General features: G+C 34.7%; 1 protein-coding gene across 2 annotated transcripts; it reads right to left on the bottom strand.

Annotated features, from left to right (window-relative positions):
* Window positions 1-949: 949 nt before the first annotated feature.
* Window positions 950-22,550, bottom strand: MINPP1_1 (PHOsphatase; the record flags this gene model as incomplete). 2 transcript variants are annotated; one of them, XM_051219460.1, is made up of 8 exons in its annotated part: window positions 950-1,913; window positions 5,415-5,671; window positions 6,928-7,049; window positions 8,617-8,750; window positions 13,525-13,840; window positions 16,368-16,596; window positions 19,162-19,453; window positions 22,478-22,550. In XM_051219460.1, coding segments are annotated over 8 exons (1,638 nt in total), but the record flags the coding sequence as incomplete, so codon positions are not given. The 2 variants fall into 2 exon arrangements, with proteins under 2 accessions (XP_051065556.1, XP_051065557.1); XM_051219461.1 differs by having other exon boundaries at window positions 950-1,910.
* Window positions 22,551-23,398: the final 848 nt, after the last annotated feature.

Raw genomic sequence — 23,398 nt, 5'->3', positions numbered from 1 at the left:
TTACTCTTGACAAGAATGAATTTCACAAGAAACTCTTAATAATTAGTTTTGTTATCTATCTATTTATTTTCATGCACTGATCTAAGAATCATGATGACGAAAGTCTCAATGTCTTCAAGTACTTGTACGAGCCAAGATGATCTTTAATTCAGTGTACCGGAAATGATCCATTTCGAATGGAATTTTCATTAGAAGTAAGCTTTTATTGTATGATAGTAAAATAAGTTCATTCTAGTCTATCCTCGAAGATTTAATCACCAAATAAAGTTTGTCCCGTACAAAGCTCTTCATATCGTGGATACCAGCTGAACAAGTCAGTCAGTCAATCATAAACAATGTAGAACCGGGTACATATATGAATTGATTCAGATTGTTATACTACATTAGTATGAAATTGTCAAAACAAATGCCAGAAATAATAACAGTAGCGAACATTATACACAGGAAATATGGTTTAAAAAGTATGAATTTGTGGGATAAAAACTGTAAGATAAGTCCCCATATCAAGATCTCAGGAAAGATAGAGAATGGATGCATCTGAGCCATTGCGACCGATTTTGAACCATGTTATCCAACGTCTTCAAATAACAGTAACGATAATCGCGTGAACCACAAGCAGGTAGCTTCCATCTATCAACATGGCTTAGATTAACAGCTGATGACTTCATGGATTGATACGACGTTCAGGTTCTTTTTAACTTACTTATTAAACTAGCAGATATCACGCGTCAGATTATACACTGAACAGGGATACATAATACATATCTCAACCATCTCAGTCCATGAAGACTCACTGTCTTATCAAGTTATTTGTCATTTTTATTAAGTACTCTCTGTCTAAATTCACAAATACTCACTAGTTGATATTACATTTTGAAACCTGCACAAAATAAATCAAAGTTTCGATCTTGATTCTGATCAGTGGGAAAAATCAAAATTCATCAAACTATTTGAAATGCACTAAAAGATTATATTTCATTCAAATGAAAACATATTGACCACAAATTAATTACAATGCAAGTAAAAAGCACAATGTAACTAAGCTGATAACATGAACAAAAAAAAGCTTCTCTGTTCAAATAACAAACCAAGGGTCACATATACATAAACAGTCGAGTGAAAACTACCCATTGTAAAAATGAAAATAAAATTTATTAAAAAGAAAACTACATTTTTCTAAGGAGATTGACTTTTTAATTAAAATTCTATAACAGTATTTGGCTGTAAAACACAAACAAGTACATAATCATCATTAGCAACATTAAGAAACTATCAACTATACATACACATATACCCTGTACTTGTGGGTAGACAAGTAGTAATAGGTGTTAGAATATTGCTATTATCATTGTTTTCGACTTTGTTTACTTTATATTGACGAACTGATTGGTAAATTATCAAAAAGAATCATCGTTTCCATGTGTGGTTGATTTGAATTTCAATAGTGGACTATGGTTCGATTGTTCAGTGCGAATAAATAAAAATAAGTGCGTGCGTGTGTGTTGTTTTTTATTTTCAAAAATATATATATACAAAGTGTAAAATATGAAGAAAATGAAGATAGAAAACAAATAAAGAAGCATAAGGCAAAAACGGTTATATTCATCAATTAATATTATTTATCTACGAATCAATAGACAAAGGATCTAGCAGGCGTTATAATCAGTAGATCGTAGTTATTCACAAAGAATTATGTATCTAAAACGTCTTGTGAAGTGAACAAACTTTATTATTATCATAATTATTAGGCATACAACCGTTGAAATATTGTAATATAGTTGTTAGAGAAGCATTTGTTTCACCTGGATGATCTAATGTAGGCGGTTGTATTGAACTAGCTAATGGCCAAGAAATTGTTTTCTCATTGATCAATACTTTGACACGAAATTTATCCAGATCATTATCAGAATCTTCTTGGAAAAAAACAACAACAATCAAAGTGAAATCGAATCAACTATTCATTTATTATTCAATGGAAATTATAAGTTAGTTACTAGTAATAATTTGTATAATTAGTAGTATGTAACAGTATAATTTATCAGTTCATACCCCTTTGACTAAAGTATAATAAGGAATTTCAATCTAGATCGTGACTTTTCTCATTTAATCATTATTTAAAATGATACATTTATGTATTAAGCTGAAAGGAATGAACTAATAGGATATTATGACTGGATAGTAAATCAAGTATAGTAGTATATAAAAAACCTGTTTTGATTATACAAATCAACTGATTAATCACTCAATTAGGACCAATAGTATGTTTGCCTAGTCTTTAACATAGATCAAACTCAGTAGATCATGTTGATAAACTAATCGAAGAAACTTAATATCACATGAATTATGTTGAGATGTTAGGTAATGAAACTGTTTGGACAAGGCTTCGAATCTATCAGAGAGAACTAATTTCTAAAAGATTTCAGGCAAGCCTTGATTATAAGTGCAAACTAGTGAGAAACTTAGATCAATTAGATTTTCTTGTCGACTATATTCAACCATTTAGAGAAATAAATCAACTCTTAAGAATATATTTACACATGTATATGTTGATTGGTCGTGAGTACAATAAGTCTTTGAAAATACAATTTTGTTATGTTGCGACAAGAATAATGAATGGTAACTTTGGGATCCATTTATGGACCGATACTAAACTTATATTTCTATTGTATAATTATTAAGTAACTAAACTATGCATATTCATATTTCTCTTATTATAAGCTTTATTTTGACCCATAAACTACTATTATACGTTTTACCATTCTTGAGTTATACCCAGTATATTAATTACTACCTCTCTAATTCACAGCCACATCTGGCTAATTCTTGTACAACTGTTGTTTCATATTTTATTGGTACGTTGTGGTCTGTTTGATTGGTATATAAACTCAGTATGTTTGAAGTATGATGATTCATATCGCAGAGGCTCGGATTGGTGTTCTGGACTTAACTGGCTGGGCTAGGCAGGAAGCAGGGCTAATCAGGACTCTAGGCTGCCCGCACGTGTTTTACGCGTCATTGATCCAATCGATAAGTCACTGCCCTCTAATCGGCAGTCACAAGTTATAACAAATTTCTTTTACACTTTTTTATGCCTTACTCAAAAATAAATAAATTCAACGTGTGCTGTGAATTTTGTGTTGAATTCGCTAATATCTCATCTTGAGTTTTTCATCATAGAGTTTTCAATTTTATTTTCAGGTGATTATATCATTTTATACCATGTTTTTGTCGTAACACCAGTCTGCTGAAGAAAAATGTTTCCGGATGCTATGTTGTATTGGACATTCTTTTATTTGTTTAGTTACTTACGCCTGTTACTCCCAATGAAGCATAGGCCGCCGATCAGTATTCTCAAACCCACTTTATCCTGGACCTTCCTATCTAGTTCTATTCAGTTGTTACTCATTCTTCTCATGCCTGTCTCCATTTCTCTCCGTAATGTGTTCTTTGGTACTCCTCTATCCCTTTGACATTGAGGATTCCAAGTGAGGGCCTGACTTGTGACGCATTTCGGTGATTTCCTCAATGTGTGTCCTATCCACTTCCAACGCTTCTTCCTGAATTCTTCCTCCACTGGGACCTAGTTTGTTCTCTCACACAGTAGGTTGTCGCTGATAGTGTCTGGCAAACGGATCCGAAGTATTTTGCGTAGAAAACTGTTAATCAACACTTGTATCTTCTGGATGATGGCCTTCGTAGTTCTCCAGGTTTCCGCCCCATACAGTACAACTGTTTTGACATTTGTATTGAAAATCCTATCTTTGGTGTTGGTCGGTAGTTGTTTGAGTTCCCTATGTTTTCCAATTGCAGATATGCTGCTCATGTTTTGCCGATCCGCGCCTTCACATCTGCATCAGATCCACCGTGTTCATCAATGGTGCTACCCAGATATGTAAAAGCTTTTACATCTTCCAAATCTTCTCCGCAAATGTGATTCCATTGTTGCATGCTGTATTGCTTCGGAGAATTTTGCTTTTCCCTTTGTGTATATTGAGACCTACTGCTGCTACACTGGTCGTCTTCTCCTGCATTTGTTGTTGCGTGTGCGATAGAAGAGCCAGATATATATATTCTAATTCAATGAAAAATAAAACTGACGGTACAACACGACTTCAATAAAACTTAATGTCATAATGACATTGTATGAGTTTATGAATATAATCAAGGAAATTTAAAAAGGTAGTTCCTTGAATGTAATGAACTTGAGCATAGTATTTAGCAGAAATAAAAATCAATGTGAGGAATAATGGAAATTAAAGAAATAATAATAATAAATATGCTGATTTATTGTAAAAATTCCAACACTCGACCATTTAAAGGATAGAACTCAAGATCTTTAGGGTTTATTTCGGTGTATAAATGAAATTAGGTATGTGAGGTGTGAGAGAAATAACATTGATTTTTCAGACCAGATATGAGGCATTTGTTCTTTATGAAAGGATTAAATTTCTATTAACTTGGATATATATCAGGTGATTAATTAGTTATATGTAAAACATAGGAAGACAAATTATATTCACTTGAAATGATTCGTTGACACTGGATATACTAAATAACGAGTAATATATCACAAACACTTCTGATTAATATGATCAGTAAAAGAAAAGTTGTTGAGTGAACAACAAATTGTCTCTGATTATACATATAGACTGAATGGTTAAGACTTGTAATGCAATTTATTCCAAGTTCATTATGTAACTGGGTTCGAACCACACATTTGTCCAATTAGACTGCCATACTACTTAGACTGAAGTAGATTGGTTAGGGTATAAGACCTGGGACGAATGCGTAGAGGAAACAAACAAGAGCGTGGATTTCATTCCAACCGTAATATAAGTCGAAATGTAAGAAATATAGTTCAAAAGAAGCAAACGAAATAGAAGAATGAGAAGTCAGAAATAAAACTGAACTCGAACATCTGTATGGTAATAGGCAATGAATGTGAGTGTAGCTAATTTTCAAACCATACTACCCAACGTTTCCAACCAACTACGCTTGTAGTAGTAGTTAATAACTCCATAGATTGGCTACCCTTAGACTGTGTTGTTTTCCAACTCACTCTTCTTACGACAGCGATCATTGTACGTTGACATAGGCGTTAGTTAGAAATGCGTAAAGTATGTCCTAAACATCTCAAACGATCAAAATATAACGCCGCATCACTCGACCTGGCAATTTCATTTGATACTCTAAGCCAAACCAATATCATTAAATTGGTGGTTACGGTAAATGCGAGTAATAGTCTAAAGATACATATAATTCATACTTGCGGTCTATTCACGCCTTTACTTTTAAACTCAATAAACTGAAGTATCATGCAATACTACTGAAAACGAAAAAAATGATTGCTCAGACATCAGAAATATTATTAAAAAACATAAAATTGAGAAAAGCCAACAACGACTTCAACACACCTAAATCAGGACAGTAATATAATAGAAAAGCCACATTGCCAGCAAATGGTGCTATATAACTTGTGCGAAACATTGTAGGCGATGGAACATCTGTATCATAGATCATTCTTAATCTTTCATCAAAGCTATCTGCTGTTAACTTGTGTAAAGTTGAATGACCAATCGAGTTATTGAATATACCTAAAGCAGCGACAATAGGTAGAATAGTTTCTGCATGCCCGAACCAAAAACTTCCACGATGTAATGTTGGATTATTTCTACACAAATTATGAAATGTAAAATAAGGGATAGATAGATAGATGGATCCGGTAGGAACGTTTTCATGATAAGAGACATAAAATTAAACAGGATATAAACACACTAAAAAAGGTATAGATCTCCACTACCTGTACCCCACCCCCCAATAAATTGATTCAAGGTAGTAATCTTAACAATCTCAACCCAACTCACTGACCCAGCACTATTTCGTGTTTATCGTTTACTAACACTGATCATGCAACAATTATTATTATTATTACTACTGCTATTTCGGGACAGAACTAAGGTTCGAACGACCTTGAGAGTTTTACTTATTTTAGCTACTCAGAAGACAGTATATACATAACTGCTATAGTTTAAGGTTGGGATTGGGCACTAATCATAAAATCCAAATTCCAATCTTAAATAGTAAATCTAATCCTAAATCGCAAACTTTAAATCCTAATCTTGAAGCCTAAATTTTAACCTTAATATTTTATTTGTTAAGAACATTTATATATGAAAATTAAAAGGTCAACTGGACAGGTTAAGGGTGTCATAACATTATTTGAATATAGATTATAGATTTCTAATTATTTGACTAATTAAGATGTCTCTATTTGGTATAATAGTATACTAATCATGAATTGATGATTACTATGTATAAATAATAGGTCATTGTTTTCTTGCTTGCCTATATAATGAGTATCATACTATCTTGACAGCTTGAATATAATAGATTTAACTGACATGCATAACTGTTAGTATTTGTTTCTATTCTGTTTGACTGATTATTCAAGTCATTTGATCTTAATTTAGATGGAGTTAAGTTGAATATAGAAGGATGTGTTATGGTGATCCGGCAAATTTCTCGCAAAAGTCAAGCAAGGATCAGGAAACACTAAGAAGTGTTTCCTCCAATCAGCGTTCACTTGAAGTTTTAGCCAGAAATATCAAGGGGGCAAAACGTCAAATGCAGAGGTTTTGATTGCTACACTGCTACTATGTTTAGTAGCAATCCAGAATCTTCTAACAACCCAAGGACATTTAAGATATTATAAAAACCCTGTATTTCCTTTATTGAAATGAACCTTGGACTAAAGTACTTCTCGCATACTTTGCGTCTTCTCTCTCGTTGTATAGTTCTACCTTGGGGGTTACAGAATAGCTTAGGAAACGAATATAGCGTTCAATTCGCAACACATCACATACAAACACACCAACAATAAAAATGTTCGTCAACACATGAGTGACATCTTTATATAATAAAACTTACTGACTATAGTTGTTTTTCTGAAAATTTATAGCTACATTATAAATTTGTTGTATTATTTCACCAAGTAAAGGACACGATTGTTCATAATTCAATTCATAACCGTACGATTTACGCCAATAATGCTGAAATAAAAAAGTATATGATTTAACTACCGAAAGGAAAAATGTCACTATTGAAAGAAGACTCTGAAAAAGAAATTGAGAAGTTCAACAGTTTTATTAGTAAATATAACAATCAAGATTTACGATATACATATTGTTATATCTAGAGCTTAGATTCTTCATATACCGCGTATAACTTGAGCACTGGACACTAGAACACTCCCAAGTCGCAAATGAAAAGACAGAAGACAAGTGAAAGGAATGTTATTCCAAATAGTATCAATTATGGTGCAAAACTGTCAGGTATTTATAGTTTTTAGTAAAAACGAAATCATCGCTATAGTCCTCCAATCTTTATACAGGGAGTTATTAGCATTTGTCCAATAGGGAAGATCCACATAGGGATTCTGGAATATTCTATCAAAAAGTGATTGGATGGAATATCTTCAGCTCTTTCTGAGCTTCTTAGGGTTTCCTCGAGTTCACCTGTTGACTGTCCTCACACATATACACTAGGCAATATCAAGTTTAATTTTACAGAACACTTAAGGAATAATAAACAAAAACTCAAATTTTAATTATGAATCAATAACAAGTGAATAGAGCCGTTTAAAACTAATCGCCATTAAGGAAATATTTCATCCCAGTTCAGGATTCCTCAGTCATGCACCTCCTATTACTTTCATAGGGAACTGGGTCCATAGCTGCTGCCCATTGTACTACGATATATCCGAATTTAACCATTTTTAGTTGAAATCAACTAACACGATCAACGTAGATTTGTTCGTAATTGGACTCTTAGTTATCATCAACATAGAGGCTGGCAAAAAATATGCATCCGCCCAAGTTCCCACATAAAAGTTGCACGATGAATAACACAAGAATTGAGATAATGAGAAGTTATGTACAAAAGAATACTGGAACTCAAGATGTAAAGTAACATTATTATAAGTTACAGACGTCAGTTTGGATCCAAAACTAGAATAGTTAATTTCCCATACATTAAAAAAAAATCTATTTTGTAGTGGTTATTTAAATCTTCCAATTGGTGTTTAGGACTGCAATTGATCAGTTTTTTAATGGCATATGTGCATCCTATGTGGATCGCCTCGATATTGCCTTAAGTCACAAGTATTATAAGAGACTAGTCAACTGCAGTCCTCACTATCAATGGGAAGATTCAAACAACCAATACAAAAATGAATTGAACTTTACCCGATTGCACAAGCTAGTGGCTATCTGAACTCACTAGCTAAGTGGATAACTCGATGGCATTTGACGTGAACGGTACTGAGTGGACATCAACTCTCGTATGCAAGTACATCCAGCTGACGGATCCCAAATAGGGCGAAACGAGTGTCTTGGATTCCACTGCTAGCCACCACCCATCTCTGTCTCTTTAAAAAATTTTGTTGATAGGCACTGGCAAGTTCAAAAACGATACTCAATCTTTAATCTTAAGCTGAATACAATGTTATTCACAAATCACTTCTTTTGGATGTTATACTGAAGGTTTAAGACATAATAAAATAAGGAGAAACACTGAAAACAAATGATCGATCGATATTTATTTTTAAAATGGGATTACCTTTAAATCTGCTAAATACTCCCATACTGGATAATCATAAGGTGTTAATAGACTACACCAAGGTGATAGATCGTCATAATCATCCATTGCAGCAACTTCATACGCACAAGCCAAAAATATTATTTTTAAATCATCTATGAACAGAAAGAAACAAACACCATGATGACGTAACTTATTTGCAGAACAAATGTTTGTGTTTCAGCTTTTAGCCACATATACACACACAGGCACAGTTTATATAAGTATTAGTGATGTTTTCTGGTCTCTTAAAACGAAGAAAAAGGAAAGGGATTACAATAGGCGTCGTAATGGCTGAAGATACAGAGTTTTAACCACTAAGCAACTGGCTTCATACTCTTACACTTAGACTTATAGTCTGTAGCCCTCATAGAGGGTTACTGCCGGCCACAAATCCAGATAAAGGAGGGTTTGGCATAGAGTTACCAACCAAATTCAATAGAAAACAACCTTACTTAAAACGATGCCCCTTCTAACAACCAGAGCAACAGTTTTTATGGGTACATGGGAGACCGGGAGGACTAATCAAATAGGTACCGAAGTAGGGAGATACAACTTGACCGTCGTCAGAAATCTACTGGACCCAAGCTAGATAGAAGAGATTAGATTCGGAAGAGTTGTTCTAGTTGTTCTAGTCACGAAGAAAAAAGTGCTCCGCACACACAAGGAGTTGATCTGATGCTATCCAGAGAAGCACGAAAAGAAATCACAATGAATGTCATCCAGTTTTATGCACCCGTTAATGACAGCGCTGACTACGATAAAGATCAGTTTTACGACAGCCTCTGATCAATCATAGCGAAGGATCTAAAAATCCTGATGGGACACCTAAACACCAAAATTGAAATGGACAACACCGAGTGTGAAGATATCATTGGACGACATGGACTGAGAGAAAGAAATGAGAATGGCGACAGATTTCCAAATTTGTGCGCATTCAACAAAATGCTTATAGGCAGCACAATATTCCCACACAAAGTTACATGGGTCCCACCGGATCACACGACGGAGAACAAGATAGATCATATTTGTATTAATAACAATTTCAGAAGGACAATGGAAGACGTGAGAACCGCCACCTGGTAGTTGCCAAGATGAAACAGAAATAAAAAAGCACTGGACGACTAGAAAAACGGCATCACGAAGGTTCATTTCAGCCTTCCTTCGACATACTGACAAACCTAACGAATTCAAGGTAGCTCTCAACAACAGGTTCCAAGCGTCACATCTACTCGAGAAAGAAGAAACTACTATGGAAGACAACTGGAAAAGGATCAAACAAACACTATCTTCAACGTGCCAGGAGGAGCTGGGCCGCAAGAAGCATCGTCATAAGGAGTGGATCTGTCAAAACCTTGCACAAGATTCAAGAAAAAAACGAGAAGACGGTGATTAACAACAGCCGAACAAGAACAGAGAAAGTCAAGGCGCAAACTGAATACACAGAAGCAAACAAGCAAGTGAAGGGGAACATTAGAGCTGACAAGTAGAAATAGGTGGAAGAGCTAGCAACAACAGTGGAAAAAGCTGCAAGAGAATAAAATATGAAACAGCTATATGACACGACGAAGAAACTGGCAGGGAAATATAGTAAACCAGAGAGACCAGTCAAGGACAAAGAAGACAAACCAATCACTGAGATTCAAGAACAGAGGAAAAGACGGGTAGAGCACTTTGAAGAATTCTCGAATAAGCCAGCTCCACTGAATCCACCAGACATCGAAGCAGCACCTACAGACCTTCCTATAGATGTCACCCTACCAACGATTGAAGAAATCAACATGGTCAGCAGGACCTGAAAACATACCAGCCGAAGCACTGAAGTCAGACATATAGGTAACGCCGAAGATGCTTCACGTTTCGTTCAGACAGATTTGGGAGGAAGAACAAATGCCAACAGACAGGAAAGAAGAGTAACTCAAGATACCAAAAAAGACCTCAATAAGTGCGAGAACTTCAAGGGCATCGCACTACCATCAGTACCAGGAAAAAGACACTGCAGATCATTGTTAACAAAAAGTTGAATGGAACTCGTCACTATACGTCAGCTTCCACGATAACGAGAAAGTACTTGACAGTACGGATAGGATAACCTCATGGAACGCTCTTCGACACTATGGTGTACCTGAGAGGATCGTCAACACCATACGGAATCCATACGAAGGACTACACTGCAAAGTCGTGTATGGAGGACAACCTACAGATGCGTTCCAAGTGAAGAGCGGTGTCAGACAAACCTTCTTACTCTTATTATTTAGGGAAAGACGCTAGGGGTGGGTAGGAAGTAATTATATTGCATCATGAAGCAAGCCATAACTCGGAATTCCGAAGGAAAAAAGGAAAGAGGAGGAACCAAAGGACACATTGCGTTGGGAATTGGATGCAGACATCAAAGGGATGAAGATCACTTGGAAAAAACTATAAAGGAGAGGGTTGATTGGGGAGTCCCTGTCAGCGGCCTATGCTCCACTAAGGGTAACGGACATAAGTACGTAATTTCGGAAATGATGATTTATTCTGAAAATAATAAATTGATTCAAGCAAAATAGTTAATTAAGTCTTTAAGTTGGATCATATTCTCTAAGCTTAGTGTTTTTTTTTACCGCCACTGACACCAACACTTCAGTATTCAATTTGTTAATTCTCATGGTGCTGACGTTGTATGGGAGCTTGAATCAGTGAACATATATATTAGGGTTCTACATTGTTTATGATTGACTAATTTTGCGTCATATTTTGTTAAAAGAAACACATGTTTGATAGACAGATTGAATAATGCGGAACTCATAACAAAAGTGCATGGATTAGAGAATTAATTTTGTACAATAATTATTGGAAAGTTTCACAAAATCAAAAATGAATATCCAATAGTTGAGTGTTTTACTAGTTCTCGTTATGTTCTTAAAAAATACAACTTTGTGATAGACAAATCTTTAATGATGAGGAATGACTAGATGGATTGTACTGAGAATTATATACGACAATGATTTTTCCCCAATTATCTGTGACATGTATTCACATATTGGGGAAGAGTAATTACATGACTTTGTCAATTATTTATATTTGTTGGTTATAGATGTTTAATTGTGTAATGTATGTGTTCTGTTATATCTCGATGAGAATAATGAATGGTAACTGTTGTGATCTATTTATGGACTAGTACTATACCTACACTTTTTATTGTAAAACTGTTAAGTAATTAAACTATATTTACTCATATTCCTCTTATCATAAGCTTTATTTTGAACTATAAACTATTATTATACGATTGACAGTTCTTGAGTTGTGCCCAGTCTATTAATTACAGTCTCCCACATTTACAGCTACTTATGGCTAGATCTTGTACAAATGTTATTTTTTATTTTATGGTACGACGTGATCTGTTTTGTTCGTATTATATATGTTTGAAATACATGATTCAAATGGCAAAAGCTGAGATTGGTGTTCTGAACTTAACAGGCAGGACTAGGCAGGAAGAAGGACCGATAAAGACGCAAGAATGCTCGTACGGGTTTTATGCTTCATTGGTTCGGTCGATAAGTCATTGTTCTCTGATTGGCGGTATAATTACGTTATATATTAATAGGGCACAAGGTCATAAGTTATAACATACTATGTGACAAATAGGTTGTTAGAGCTAACCTGGTCAATAACTTGTATTCTTAAACATGTTTCTAACTAAAATGTTGTACAGATTTAAATCTTTTAAAAAAGAATTCCATTTACTTCCAGGTAGCTTATCTACTTAGCTGATGAATATATGTGTACAGTTATCAGTTTTCTTTCCTTTTTTTGAAACTAAATTGTTGAAATACTTTGTGTTGAGCATTCGATATTGTACCAGGAATATAATATTGAATAAAGCCATTAATAATAATAATGAACTGACAGCAGCTATAATGTAGAAATGATCTGTACCCATGTGGATGAATGAATTGCAACCAAAAATCCAAGAGGTATCATTTGGTCAGTTCGCCCATAGAATATAGTGGTAATAGGTTAAGGCTTATTTCAGGATTATGGGTTTACAATTAGAGTTTAGGTTTAATCCCGACCGTTGTTGCTACCTTGACGTGGTGGTCGGGCTTGCCTATCGTGATGAAGCGACCGAGCTATATTGGCTGGAACAACCGTTCCTCAAGGCCCTACCATATCAGACAGGTCGGTTGAAGAGCGGTAATACAAAAAGCAACAAACCCAAGGTCCGAAGGCGAAGTCGTACTGCTGACTGTACAGAGGTGTGACAGCAGTAAGGTGTTCCCTTCAGACAACCAGCATGACAGCGATGCTGCCTTCCCAAAAGGAGAGGTGGGGTCAGAAAAGGTCGACCCTAAAAATGCACACCTCGCCTTATCCCACGGATATCCATCTCCGGCGGTAAGGTCTCAACAAGTACGGAGCTAACACAAAAATTACTCATAAAATGGCCGTGTGTGACCGACCTCAAGCAGTTGTCCCTTGGGCACTGCGGTCACGCTCCCAGGTCACTAAGACCACCTCTAATCCAATTTCGTTTTCAGGTACCTCCAGAACAACCCTTCCACGGTGTGGGCAACCGGGAAGTGATAACCGCCCTCATACCTCTAACAGCACTCATGACCACTGACTTAGGTTTAGTATCAATTTCCATGTAATATATACAATCTACAGAGATATGATTAAGCATTTGATGCGCGTAGTTTCCTGCTAACTACCTCCAACCATCATCTTATCTCAACATAGTGCACGATGCAATGTCAAATCACCTAGACTAGTGGCTACATTATAATTTAATCGATAGGATTTGATCTGCACTAACAAGGACCAGATATACATAGTAACATTAATCACCATTCAATGATCAATCAATTAATTAATGATTAATATAATAAAATAATCAATCTAACTTACCAAATGTATAATTTTCACGTTTTAAATTAAATCGTTTAATAAAATTTTCATAAGAATTAATAATATAATTTGAATTAAGAAATTGATAATATTCTCGAATAGCTGATTTATTCTTTTCAATATTTTCAATATAATTTTTACAATCAGCAAAAAATCTTAATAAATAATTATTAATTGTTATATTCTTCTTTTTGTAATGATCATTATTATTGATTTCTGGTGATTGATTATTGAGTAAACAACTATTTGGTATTTCTTCATTACCGCAATATAATGTACGATTCCATATAGGTTTTATAGTTGGTCCATTAATAAACTAGTAGAATAGTGAATTTTACAAATCCAAATATTAAACAAAGTATATATATATATATATATATATATATATATATATATATATTGTATTAAATAGAAAATAACAAACGAATCCTTTAGGGTGATTAGTAAGCAGCCAAACTCCAGTCTTCTGAAGTTTGCTGAAGCCATTGCCATCAAGCGTCAAAAACCTGACCTATGTGTTCAAAAGGAGACGGTTGTTAATCTTTCCTTGCTTTGGTGACAAATATTCTTTCGCTGCACCTTAAAAAAATTTTTCTTTCGTATTTATTACATCATTGATTTTATTGTTTTTCTTCAACTATCTTTCAGATTAATAATCTTTCAACTGAACTCTACTCACTATATTCCTATCAATGTTTACTCATTCTGTTATCACTTGTTTCTGACCGTTTGAACTGTTTTTACTATCAATGTTGTAGAAATATTTTTATATAAGGTATATATTTACAATATTCAGTCTGTTAAATTCATTTACACCCTTGCTATACTATACGAATATGTCTTCACAATATAACTTCCAATCAAACTCTTTCATGTAAGTAATTTAAAACCATTATGTAATTATGATTTCTTTAATATCACAGGTTGTAAGCAGCTGACGAGAACCTACGAAATAAAAATGAATTAATGCTATTCTGCTAGAATCTTTGTTCTTGCTCTTTTCAACAAACGAATGAATGTTGTTTTAAATTAGATTGATAACTATCTGAACTCAATAGCTAAGTAGATAACATGTTAGTGTTTGAAGCAAAATGGTATTGGGGTTTCAAATTCAAAAGTGAAAATCAACTTTGGTATGCGAGTACATCTAGTTGACGAGTATCAAATAGGGTAAAACATTCGTCATAGATTTCATTGCTAACCACATTTTAACGATTCTAATAGAAACTTGATTAGTTAAGGTTATTCGTAACATTTTCAATGTTCATTAAATGTGTTATATCCAGTACTTCAACAATTCTTTAGTGAATGAGTGTTAAATGCTGAAAATTAAAGATTTCACTCTAAGTATTTGAAATTGTACATAACTATTTGTTATGACTATATCACTGTAGTGTAGCTCGGTATAACAAATGGAAAAAAAAACAACGTAAATATCCCGGAAGTTATGGCCTGAAGAGATATGTCTAGTGAAAATTACGCCATAATGTACAATGCTAACTCATCAAAATGGACGAAAGTGCTAAATACAACATATGGAACATTGAAAACGTAGCAAATAATCTCGACTATTAGATTATCATATGTTATATCCAAGCGAAGATTAAATCACGAGTAACTTCTGAGACATATACATTCTGATGGTATAACTATTCAATAACTAGATTATGTATATTTATATTCCTCGTATTATAAGCTTTATTTTGATCTATAATTTATTATTGTACGGTTTACGGTTCTTAAGCTATGTTCAGTTTACTGACTATTGCCTCCCATGTTCACAGCCACTTTTTGGCTTTATTGTGTACAAATGTTACTTGCTATTTTATGGTGCGTTGTGGTCTGTTTGTTTGATATATAAACCCAGTATGTCTGAAATAAATGATTCGATTCGATTCGCATATTGGAAGCTGGTATTTGCTGTTCTGGACTCAAGTGGACGGACTAGGCGGACATAGGACCAATAAAGACGCTAGACTGCCCATACCGCTCGAACGTCGTTGGTTTTGGCACAGTGCGAAGATTGCATGAGTCGTACTTTGATTGGTGGATAAATCGCGTGATAAGAAGCCGGACATAAAACCATAACATTATAGTAATGGGGATTTATGCAACTAATAACAAGAACATATTAACATTATGATGACATAAGTTGTTATGATAAAAATCATAATTACTGGATGATAAAATGGACAAATGTTTCAACGTACAACGCATGTTAAAAGCTTAAACAAAATCATTGAAGATATTCATTAAACGTTACGTGTTAATGAGATGGACGGTGTGAATAATACATGTTTAAATACTGAAATAGTAGGTGAAAATTAGTGAAATGATATAATAACTCATTTCTGACCATTGAAAGAATAAAGATTTTATGAACATTTTCTGGTTATAAATACTAGACTTGTTGATTCTATTTACTTTAAATTCAGTCACATGTAAAAGTTCGTTGCAAAAATACGAAAGAATATGGTAAATGATCCTGAATGTTGTAATTCTCTATTCACTACATGGCCATGTTATATAAAATGTAAGCAAACAGAGAAGTATAACTGAGATTACGAATCGATTGATGTTAGACCCCCATTGACATTAAGCATCCGTTCGAGACCAAAAGTCTTAGGTCCGAGTTCCGTGTGAGGGATCGTGGATGCACGCTGATAAGGAGTCCCATACAAAAACGAAACCGGAGTCTACTGCCTCCAAGTTTTCAACTGTAGTCTAACATTGATCGGTCCATGAATTCAATAAAGACCTGACAATCTCCACTAGTCTATATTGATAGAGAAGTATTATTCTGATTACTGGAGTTAATGAAAAAAAATGCAGTAATTACTCACACCGTTATAAAATGCTCTCCCACTTGCAATACAACGATCAATGGAACTCGAGTAGAAATCAACATTTTCAATTGTAAAATTGAAATGTTGTCGCATGAGATTAAAAAAACGTCTTCCTAAACCATCATGTTCTTGAAATCCTCTAGGTAAAAGTTCTTTTGCAGCAGCATTTTTAAAAGGTATTGGATGTGTTAGAAGTTTGTAAGGAATTGGTGATCCATTGTTATAACTAAAAGAATTACACATTTGCAAGAATATTAAAAGCTTTCTTTATCAACAAAAAAAGACAATAAATTATTCTGATGTAATCACCTACTAAACTTATTTCACTGATAGTAAAAAAAATTTTACAGCTTGAATATTAAAAGTAAACAGTTGACGATCATATATGATATGGTCTCAGAACTAATTACACTGGTTCTAGTGAATGAAAATATTAACTTGTTTCTACATGTTAACAGTTCATGTGCAAAACCTACATATATATGTACTAAATTATAGTTGAGTAAGTTTATCTCAATGACTCAGACATTGAATAAATATTTGATTGATAAACAGTTATTTCTCGTATTTACATTCAATGAATACTAAGCAATAACCAATGTTGTGTTTGCCTAGTCCTTAGCGATGATTGAGTCCTATCGATCAGGTTGCGATATGACCACTAGTGCCTTGACCTTGGGTGAACTTGTTGCTTGATAATTAGAAACAATCGATAGAGAACTTTGGACCATAACTTTTATGCTGGTTGGCACTCGTCAGCAAGGTGTGCCCACAATCTCGAAGGAAATGATGCTCCCTGTGGGGTTTGAACCTATGTTTAGGGTATTCTGTCGACTGTCTTCAACTAACTAACACCAAAAACAATGTATGCGATGCCGACTCAATTAGATTACTCACATTGCTACAACTTCATTGACAGGACTTGATAGACATTAGACAAAAATGATATTGGTTACTGTTCAGTGATCAATTAATGTCAATGCCTTAGAAGGCCATCATGAGTTGATTGAAAATCTCAAAGTACGCAACTTTATATCAGCTTATGGATTTTAATTTGAAATAAAACTTTTAGTTTTCGCACTATAACATGGTGCCCCCAAGTGCTCTGGTACGGCCGAGAGTGGGGAGAGTCCGCCCTCCCTCTCGGAATGTTCTTACATGGCTACGCGTATATATCCTCTGCCAGGGAAGTCCTACTCATTGGCTTCTCGTGGCGGGGGTGTTGTTTATGGAATTGAGAGGACGAAAAGCGAATGTTCGGCGCTTTAACCGGGTTAGTGGACATGGAGAGTCTACCTAGAGAAATTGGAGAACCCTGATTCCACACAAATGGTGCATATGAGCTCCGAGACTCTAAGAAAAAAAGGCGTATGAACCAATCGTTGGTCACCGGCTACCATCGGACTGCATCTCCCTACGATGCTCCACTGCCTTGCGGACCAGACCTTTAGGTCGAAGGCTCCGGGCGTGGCCCCCTAAGAAAATCACCGGCTTCGGTTTGGGCACTCGGGCAGTGTCACAACCCTCACACATATCAAATGAGATTTGTGTGCCGCATATGTATTTGGTACCTCACTGTACCAATATCTATGTGTTAAAATAAATAAATAAACTATAACATGGACTTTTCATAGGTATAACCAATCAAAAATAACATTAGAGAAGCGGTTTAGCCTTTAAAGAGATCAGTATACTCGGAAAAAGAATGGATCATGAAAAATTCTTAAGATTGTTTATCTAATCCTTATCAAATGAACAAATAACAGTAATTGCCTCCTAAAGCCTCTTTCAAACATTAATTTGAAACTAATTAGCACTGATTACAAGCATCAAAGAAGACATTGACTTACTGGTTGCTAACACCAATCCATTAGTGGATATATATGTTATATCACCTAGACACCCGAAAAAGTCAATAAAAAGATTTAGTTTTCTAAAGCATCAGCTTAATCTGTGGTTATGTGTTTGTTCGAAGATGCTCAAGTATGCAACTGGGTACATGCAAGGAAAATGTACCTGACAAGTTCCTTGAGATTGAATTTGATGCAACTCGGAGTCCTAGTCAGTCAATAAAGAATAACGGTCAATAACTGAGTGATGGTAAATGGACCTCCCAAACAGACTAAAACACACTATAAATCTGATGACGTCGCTGGTAGTTGGTTAAAGTTATGTAAGCTTATAGTTAGCCTCGAAATGGTTGAAATCAATGGATGGAGAGTGAAAAGTGATAGCTTTAAATCGATCGACAAGAATTTATCATCTTCCATCCAATGGTTAATTTCAGACACCTTATATCTAATTCTGATGTCTGTTCATAGCCTTCTATGTTAAATATGTTTCCCGTGTTTTTGCCTTCTTGTCATTAAGAGACGTATGATGAATAAACGGTAACATTCCGCCTGGGATCCGTTATTTTATCAGTTCGTACCCGTTAAGCAAATTTGTCTACGTACTAAATGTTACTATTTCGTTTCAGAAACTACATGACTTCACTGCTAGTCAGTTTAACAGTAGTATTTAATGTTACTGGTTGTTGATACCTTACTATGCATTACATTACTTTAAAAGCGGGAAGTAACCACTTTACAATGAAACAAATAAATACAATAGACTAACAGTATTTGAAATCAATATCTAGGTCTAGTTTATATATCAACAAAAATGCTGTTACGGATAGTCTATCTCAGAACTTTTTGTGATGATCAAATTGGAATTATGGTGACATAAGAAAATTTAAACATGAGAGAATACTTCAATCTTTTGATACATATTAGTGTTTAGACATTACCTTTCTTTAAGACGTTCGTGTAAATCTGTGAAAGATTTGATTGATTTGGAATCTGGTGCTCTAGTTCCATGTCTGAGTAATACATTAACATGCACCAAGGAGCATCTTTTAAATTGAGCAGACACTTTATCTTCATATGATTTCAAACCACAAAAGCGATATGCTGTTTTTGATGATAAGCCTGAAAAAAACGTTTCTGGTTCACGGTTGAAAATACAAAGTAAAAAAGTAGCAATTGCACAGAAGGCTGAAAACAGGGCCCCCATTTGCCAGAGGTCGACTTTTGAAGTATCTGTAAAATAGAAAGGAAAACATATCACCAGGAATTCTACTAATGTATCATTTGTCTTGACAATGTAAGTACATATGCGAACCTTATTTCCACTGGTCAATAGTATTTAAAAAGTGTAGAATTACTTTTTCCTCATTTCTACGAGATAATTTATTTTCGCAAAGTTTATTTTCAAGCCATAACATGAAATCTTGTAGCTTAACATTGTAAATGTGGTTTGAACTAAATATCTGATATTATTTTTAGAAATTATTACCTCAGCGTAGTGAGAACTTACTGATATGGAGATACAGTATAGATAATCAATAACTGGGTTATCATATTAACTTTGAGGAGAAAAGTCAAGGTTCCTTGAGTATTTGCTTAAATATAATAATTGAACATCATGTGATATTTAAACTCTTTATTACAGTTTGAAACAGCTGGAGGGAAAAATGAAATCCTATTACTAATCGCGTAAAATATAAGTGAATGAACGTTCTATGATAGCAGACGAAAGGATAAAGCAACCCAGTACTTCATGTAGTAGTTTTAATCAAGTTGTACGGGCATCTGACCAATAAATATTTGATCATACATTTAGGAAACACTATCTAATGTTGGTTTAGGAATCTATCTGAACATCCGGCTGGCAGTTTTGAACTTTTTGGAGTTTTTTATCAGATCAACTTGAGGCTAATAATATATTCATAGCTAATCTCAAACACTGAAAAGACGTCGACGGACCAGTTTAATTAATATGATGTCTAAAACATTAGCCTTAACAACCACTCAATGCGTAACTAGAGCTCATGAAGAGTGAACTCTGGAAAACCAGGCTGGTGTCAGACTTGGATTTGTAGACCAGATATTAATACCGCCAGGTTTTCGAGACACATACCTACTGACTCCCAATAATTTCACGTCCCCACCTTGAGAAAGTTTGGTTCTAGAAATTGATAGATTTTATTGAAGTGGGATCGAAGAGGTATATCAACCTTGTACAGGCTCTCTACTGTTGAATGAGAGCTTGTGTTAAACTGTCTTCGGAATCGATAACTCGCACTGGTTTACTTCGTGGTTGTCGACTTCCTCCGTTCTTGTCTAAATTTGTCATAGACATTCTTTTAGAAATAATATTCTTCTAATTTGACTATCAAAAAGTTGATTTGCTATCCGATTTCCTTGTTGACTTGAAATGCGTGGATGTTATAGTTTTATTTAGTGACGACGCTGACAAAATGTCGTCTTTTGAACGTCTTAAGCAACAATGCAAGGGTATTTGAGATTTTTTTCCCCGTAAATGGAAAGCTGCTTCAGGACTGATTTACATGAACGACTGAACCAGGAACAAGTATTGAAGTCGTTAAGTGTTTCGAATACTTCACTTATCTTGAATGTTTTGTCGGCTCTAGTAGGCTGGTGTTTGACAAAATTTCGGTAAGAACTCAGCCCGGGTTGTTTTACCAACTTACATCACTTGTGGTGTGGGCTAGATATTCTTCTGGGGACTTAGGGACGAGCTTACTGTGCGAAAATTCGCTTCGCTCTTGATGACTGTGAAATATGGCCATTAAGAATATAGGATATTTGCAAGTTATTAGTATTCTATCATAGTCGTCTTTAAAGCATTCTTTGTACATTAAGGCACCATCGAATTAACAATTCTGAGGTTAGACACAGAGTGCAAGGTGAGTATGGAGAGTTAATCGGTGAGGTAGTGAACCATTATCGACTGATATGGTAACTGGTTTAGGTATATTTCGGAAGGTCAGGGGCGACCAAACCAACACTAGCCCAGCAATTGTTTATGAAGACCGACTGTCGAGTTGAGCTATATGCGTAGATGCAGAATACCTGGCTGTGGCCTGTGTGATTATCATAACCAGTGGTTAGACTGCGAGTGTATTCACTCTCTTCACTTGAATCTGAGGTTTCGAAATTTCCGTAAATTTTATTGTATTCCACCAATCTATATTCTCTTGAATTATATCTATAATGTCTGGTCTTTTCTGCCACTAATAATGACATTAATACGATTGTTACTCTGGTATTTGCCCTGATAATTTTATCTCACTCTGCTAAAGAGGTATGACAACCTGGACCGATGTACACAAGTGCCAGGATCTACACTACGTTTGACGGACCGACTGAGGAAAGAAAAACAGCAATTTACTGACACTAGGCTTCAATTAGTTTGAGAAACCTAAAAGAGCTATTTTACCAAACTTATAAGTCTCATAAGTCGGTTGATTATGAAGAGATGCGTCTCACCATTATTTCGATATTACATGGGGAACGTTATCAAATACAAAGTATAGAAAACAACAAGTCGCTTCAATGAATAATAATCAAGCTCAATAGAGGTAGTAAGGATGGAAAAAAACGTCTAGACATAACAATCAGAACTGTAAACCTTCACTAAGTTAGAGAATATATAACTTCATTTTTTATCAATTGGGATACATAAGTCAGACAAAAAGAGCGTGTTAAAGAATTTGTCTGACACAACGCTTTCGATAACGCTTAAGTAACTTATTCCATAAACCTCAATCAGTAAATTTATTGTACTATGGTTAACAAATTGCAGCATTAAAGTTATTTGTTTTAATAAAAAGCAATAAATTTATCTAACTACAAATTCCATAGCACGCACCCTAAAATTCACAAAATTGGGGGAGAAAATGAACTAAGTTTCGAAAAACAAAACAGATGGAACAAGGAATATAACCTCAACTACTACTTATGTAAAAGAAAACAATACTTGAAAATAATTAACATCATGACACTTAAGTGTTGTTACGTATTTTGATTCACAAGATGGATAGCATTTTTACAGCGTTCAGAAATAACAACAACGAGTTGATGTACGTGGTACTACCAAATATAAACTAAGGATAACAGTAGCTTGTCAAGTTTTTTTTATAACGTAGTGCATTGTTAAAAACCATGTAAGCCTTGTTTCCTACTAAGAAAAAAAGCAGGAAGAAAGTTATGCTTCTGAAAAGTGACCCTATTTAAGTTAACATACTTTTGTAGACTCACAATTTTGTGAAATGAATAGCATCTTGACCTGGTACTTAAAATTTTCAAGGTCAAAATATGTTATTTGAAACAATTAAATGAAGATAAAAAAATTTAATATATGCATATTCCCGTGTTCAACAAGAGGAGTTTTATTTGAAACAAGCCACATTTTTTCGTCGGCAGTTCGAGGTGTTCACCGTTTTCAGGATCCCGTCATTTATGCCGACCCCTGTTACGATAACCTAGTTAACCGCTTGTTCAATCAAACCTTATTTATTAGTGCATTTATCTAATGTGCAGAACGACCTAATTTTATTCTCATCCGATCTTACTTTCCCTTATTATATTATTCTGAGCCTCAATGTAAAGCGATTACTCATATTGTAAGATCCGTTTTGAATGTTTTGTGTTTGTATGAAAATCCCTCCATGTATACACTTGTACTTTGTTCCTATTGATTCCCTTAGTTGCACATTGTTAGTCTTTCGACTACAATTGAATTTCTAATATCTGTATTTTTTGTTATAGTTTTTTTTACGCCTTCATTAAGTTTTTGTGTTTCTTCCCGAACTGCATCTATGTTGCTTTACTTGATACTTGTTCTTGGCGGCAGCTATATTAATTTGCTCCTCATTTTGTGCGTGTTATATCCAGTCAGGATAAAATGGCGCTTATTTGTTGTGACTGGTAATTTTCCCGCATCATTTATCAACTTCTATATTTTTTTGTAATTGAAATCTGATTGATTGAACAATTATTGGTTGAACAGCTGCGTGGTAATATTTGTTTAAGTAACGATGTACATTTAAATTTATGATGAATTATAGAACCGCTATTTACCCGATTACTTGTTTTGATTTTGACGGGCGATGGCGCGTATCTAACCTACCCAAACGGCTATTCTTCAGTCCAAACCGTAGTTTGAATTCTACAGCTATC

The sequence above is a fragment of the Schistosoma haematobium genome, chromosome 6 (assembly GCF_000699445.3).
Source record: "Schistosoma haematobium chromosome 6, whole genome shotgun sequence".
Lineage (NCBI taxonomy): Eukaryota > Metazoa > Platyhelminthes > Trematoda > Strigeidida > Schistosomatidae > Schistosoma > Schistosoma haematobium.
The sequence above is the reverse complement of the archived record's forward strand: the minus strand, read 5'-3'. Positions and strand labels throughout refer to the sequence as shown.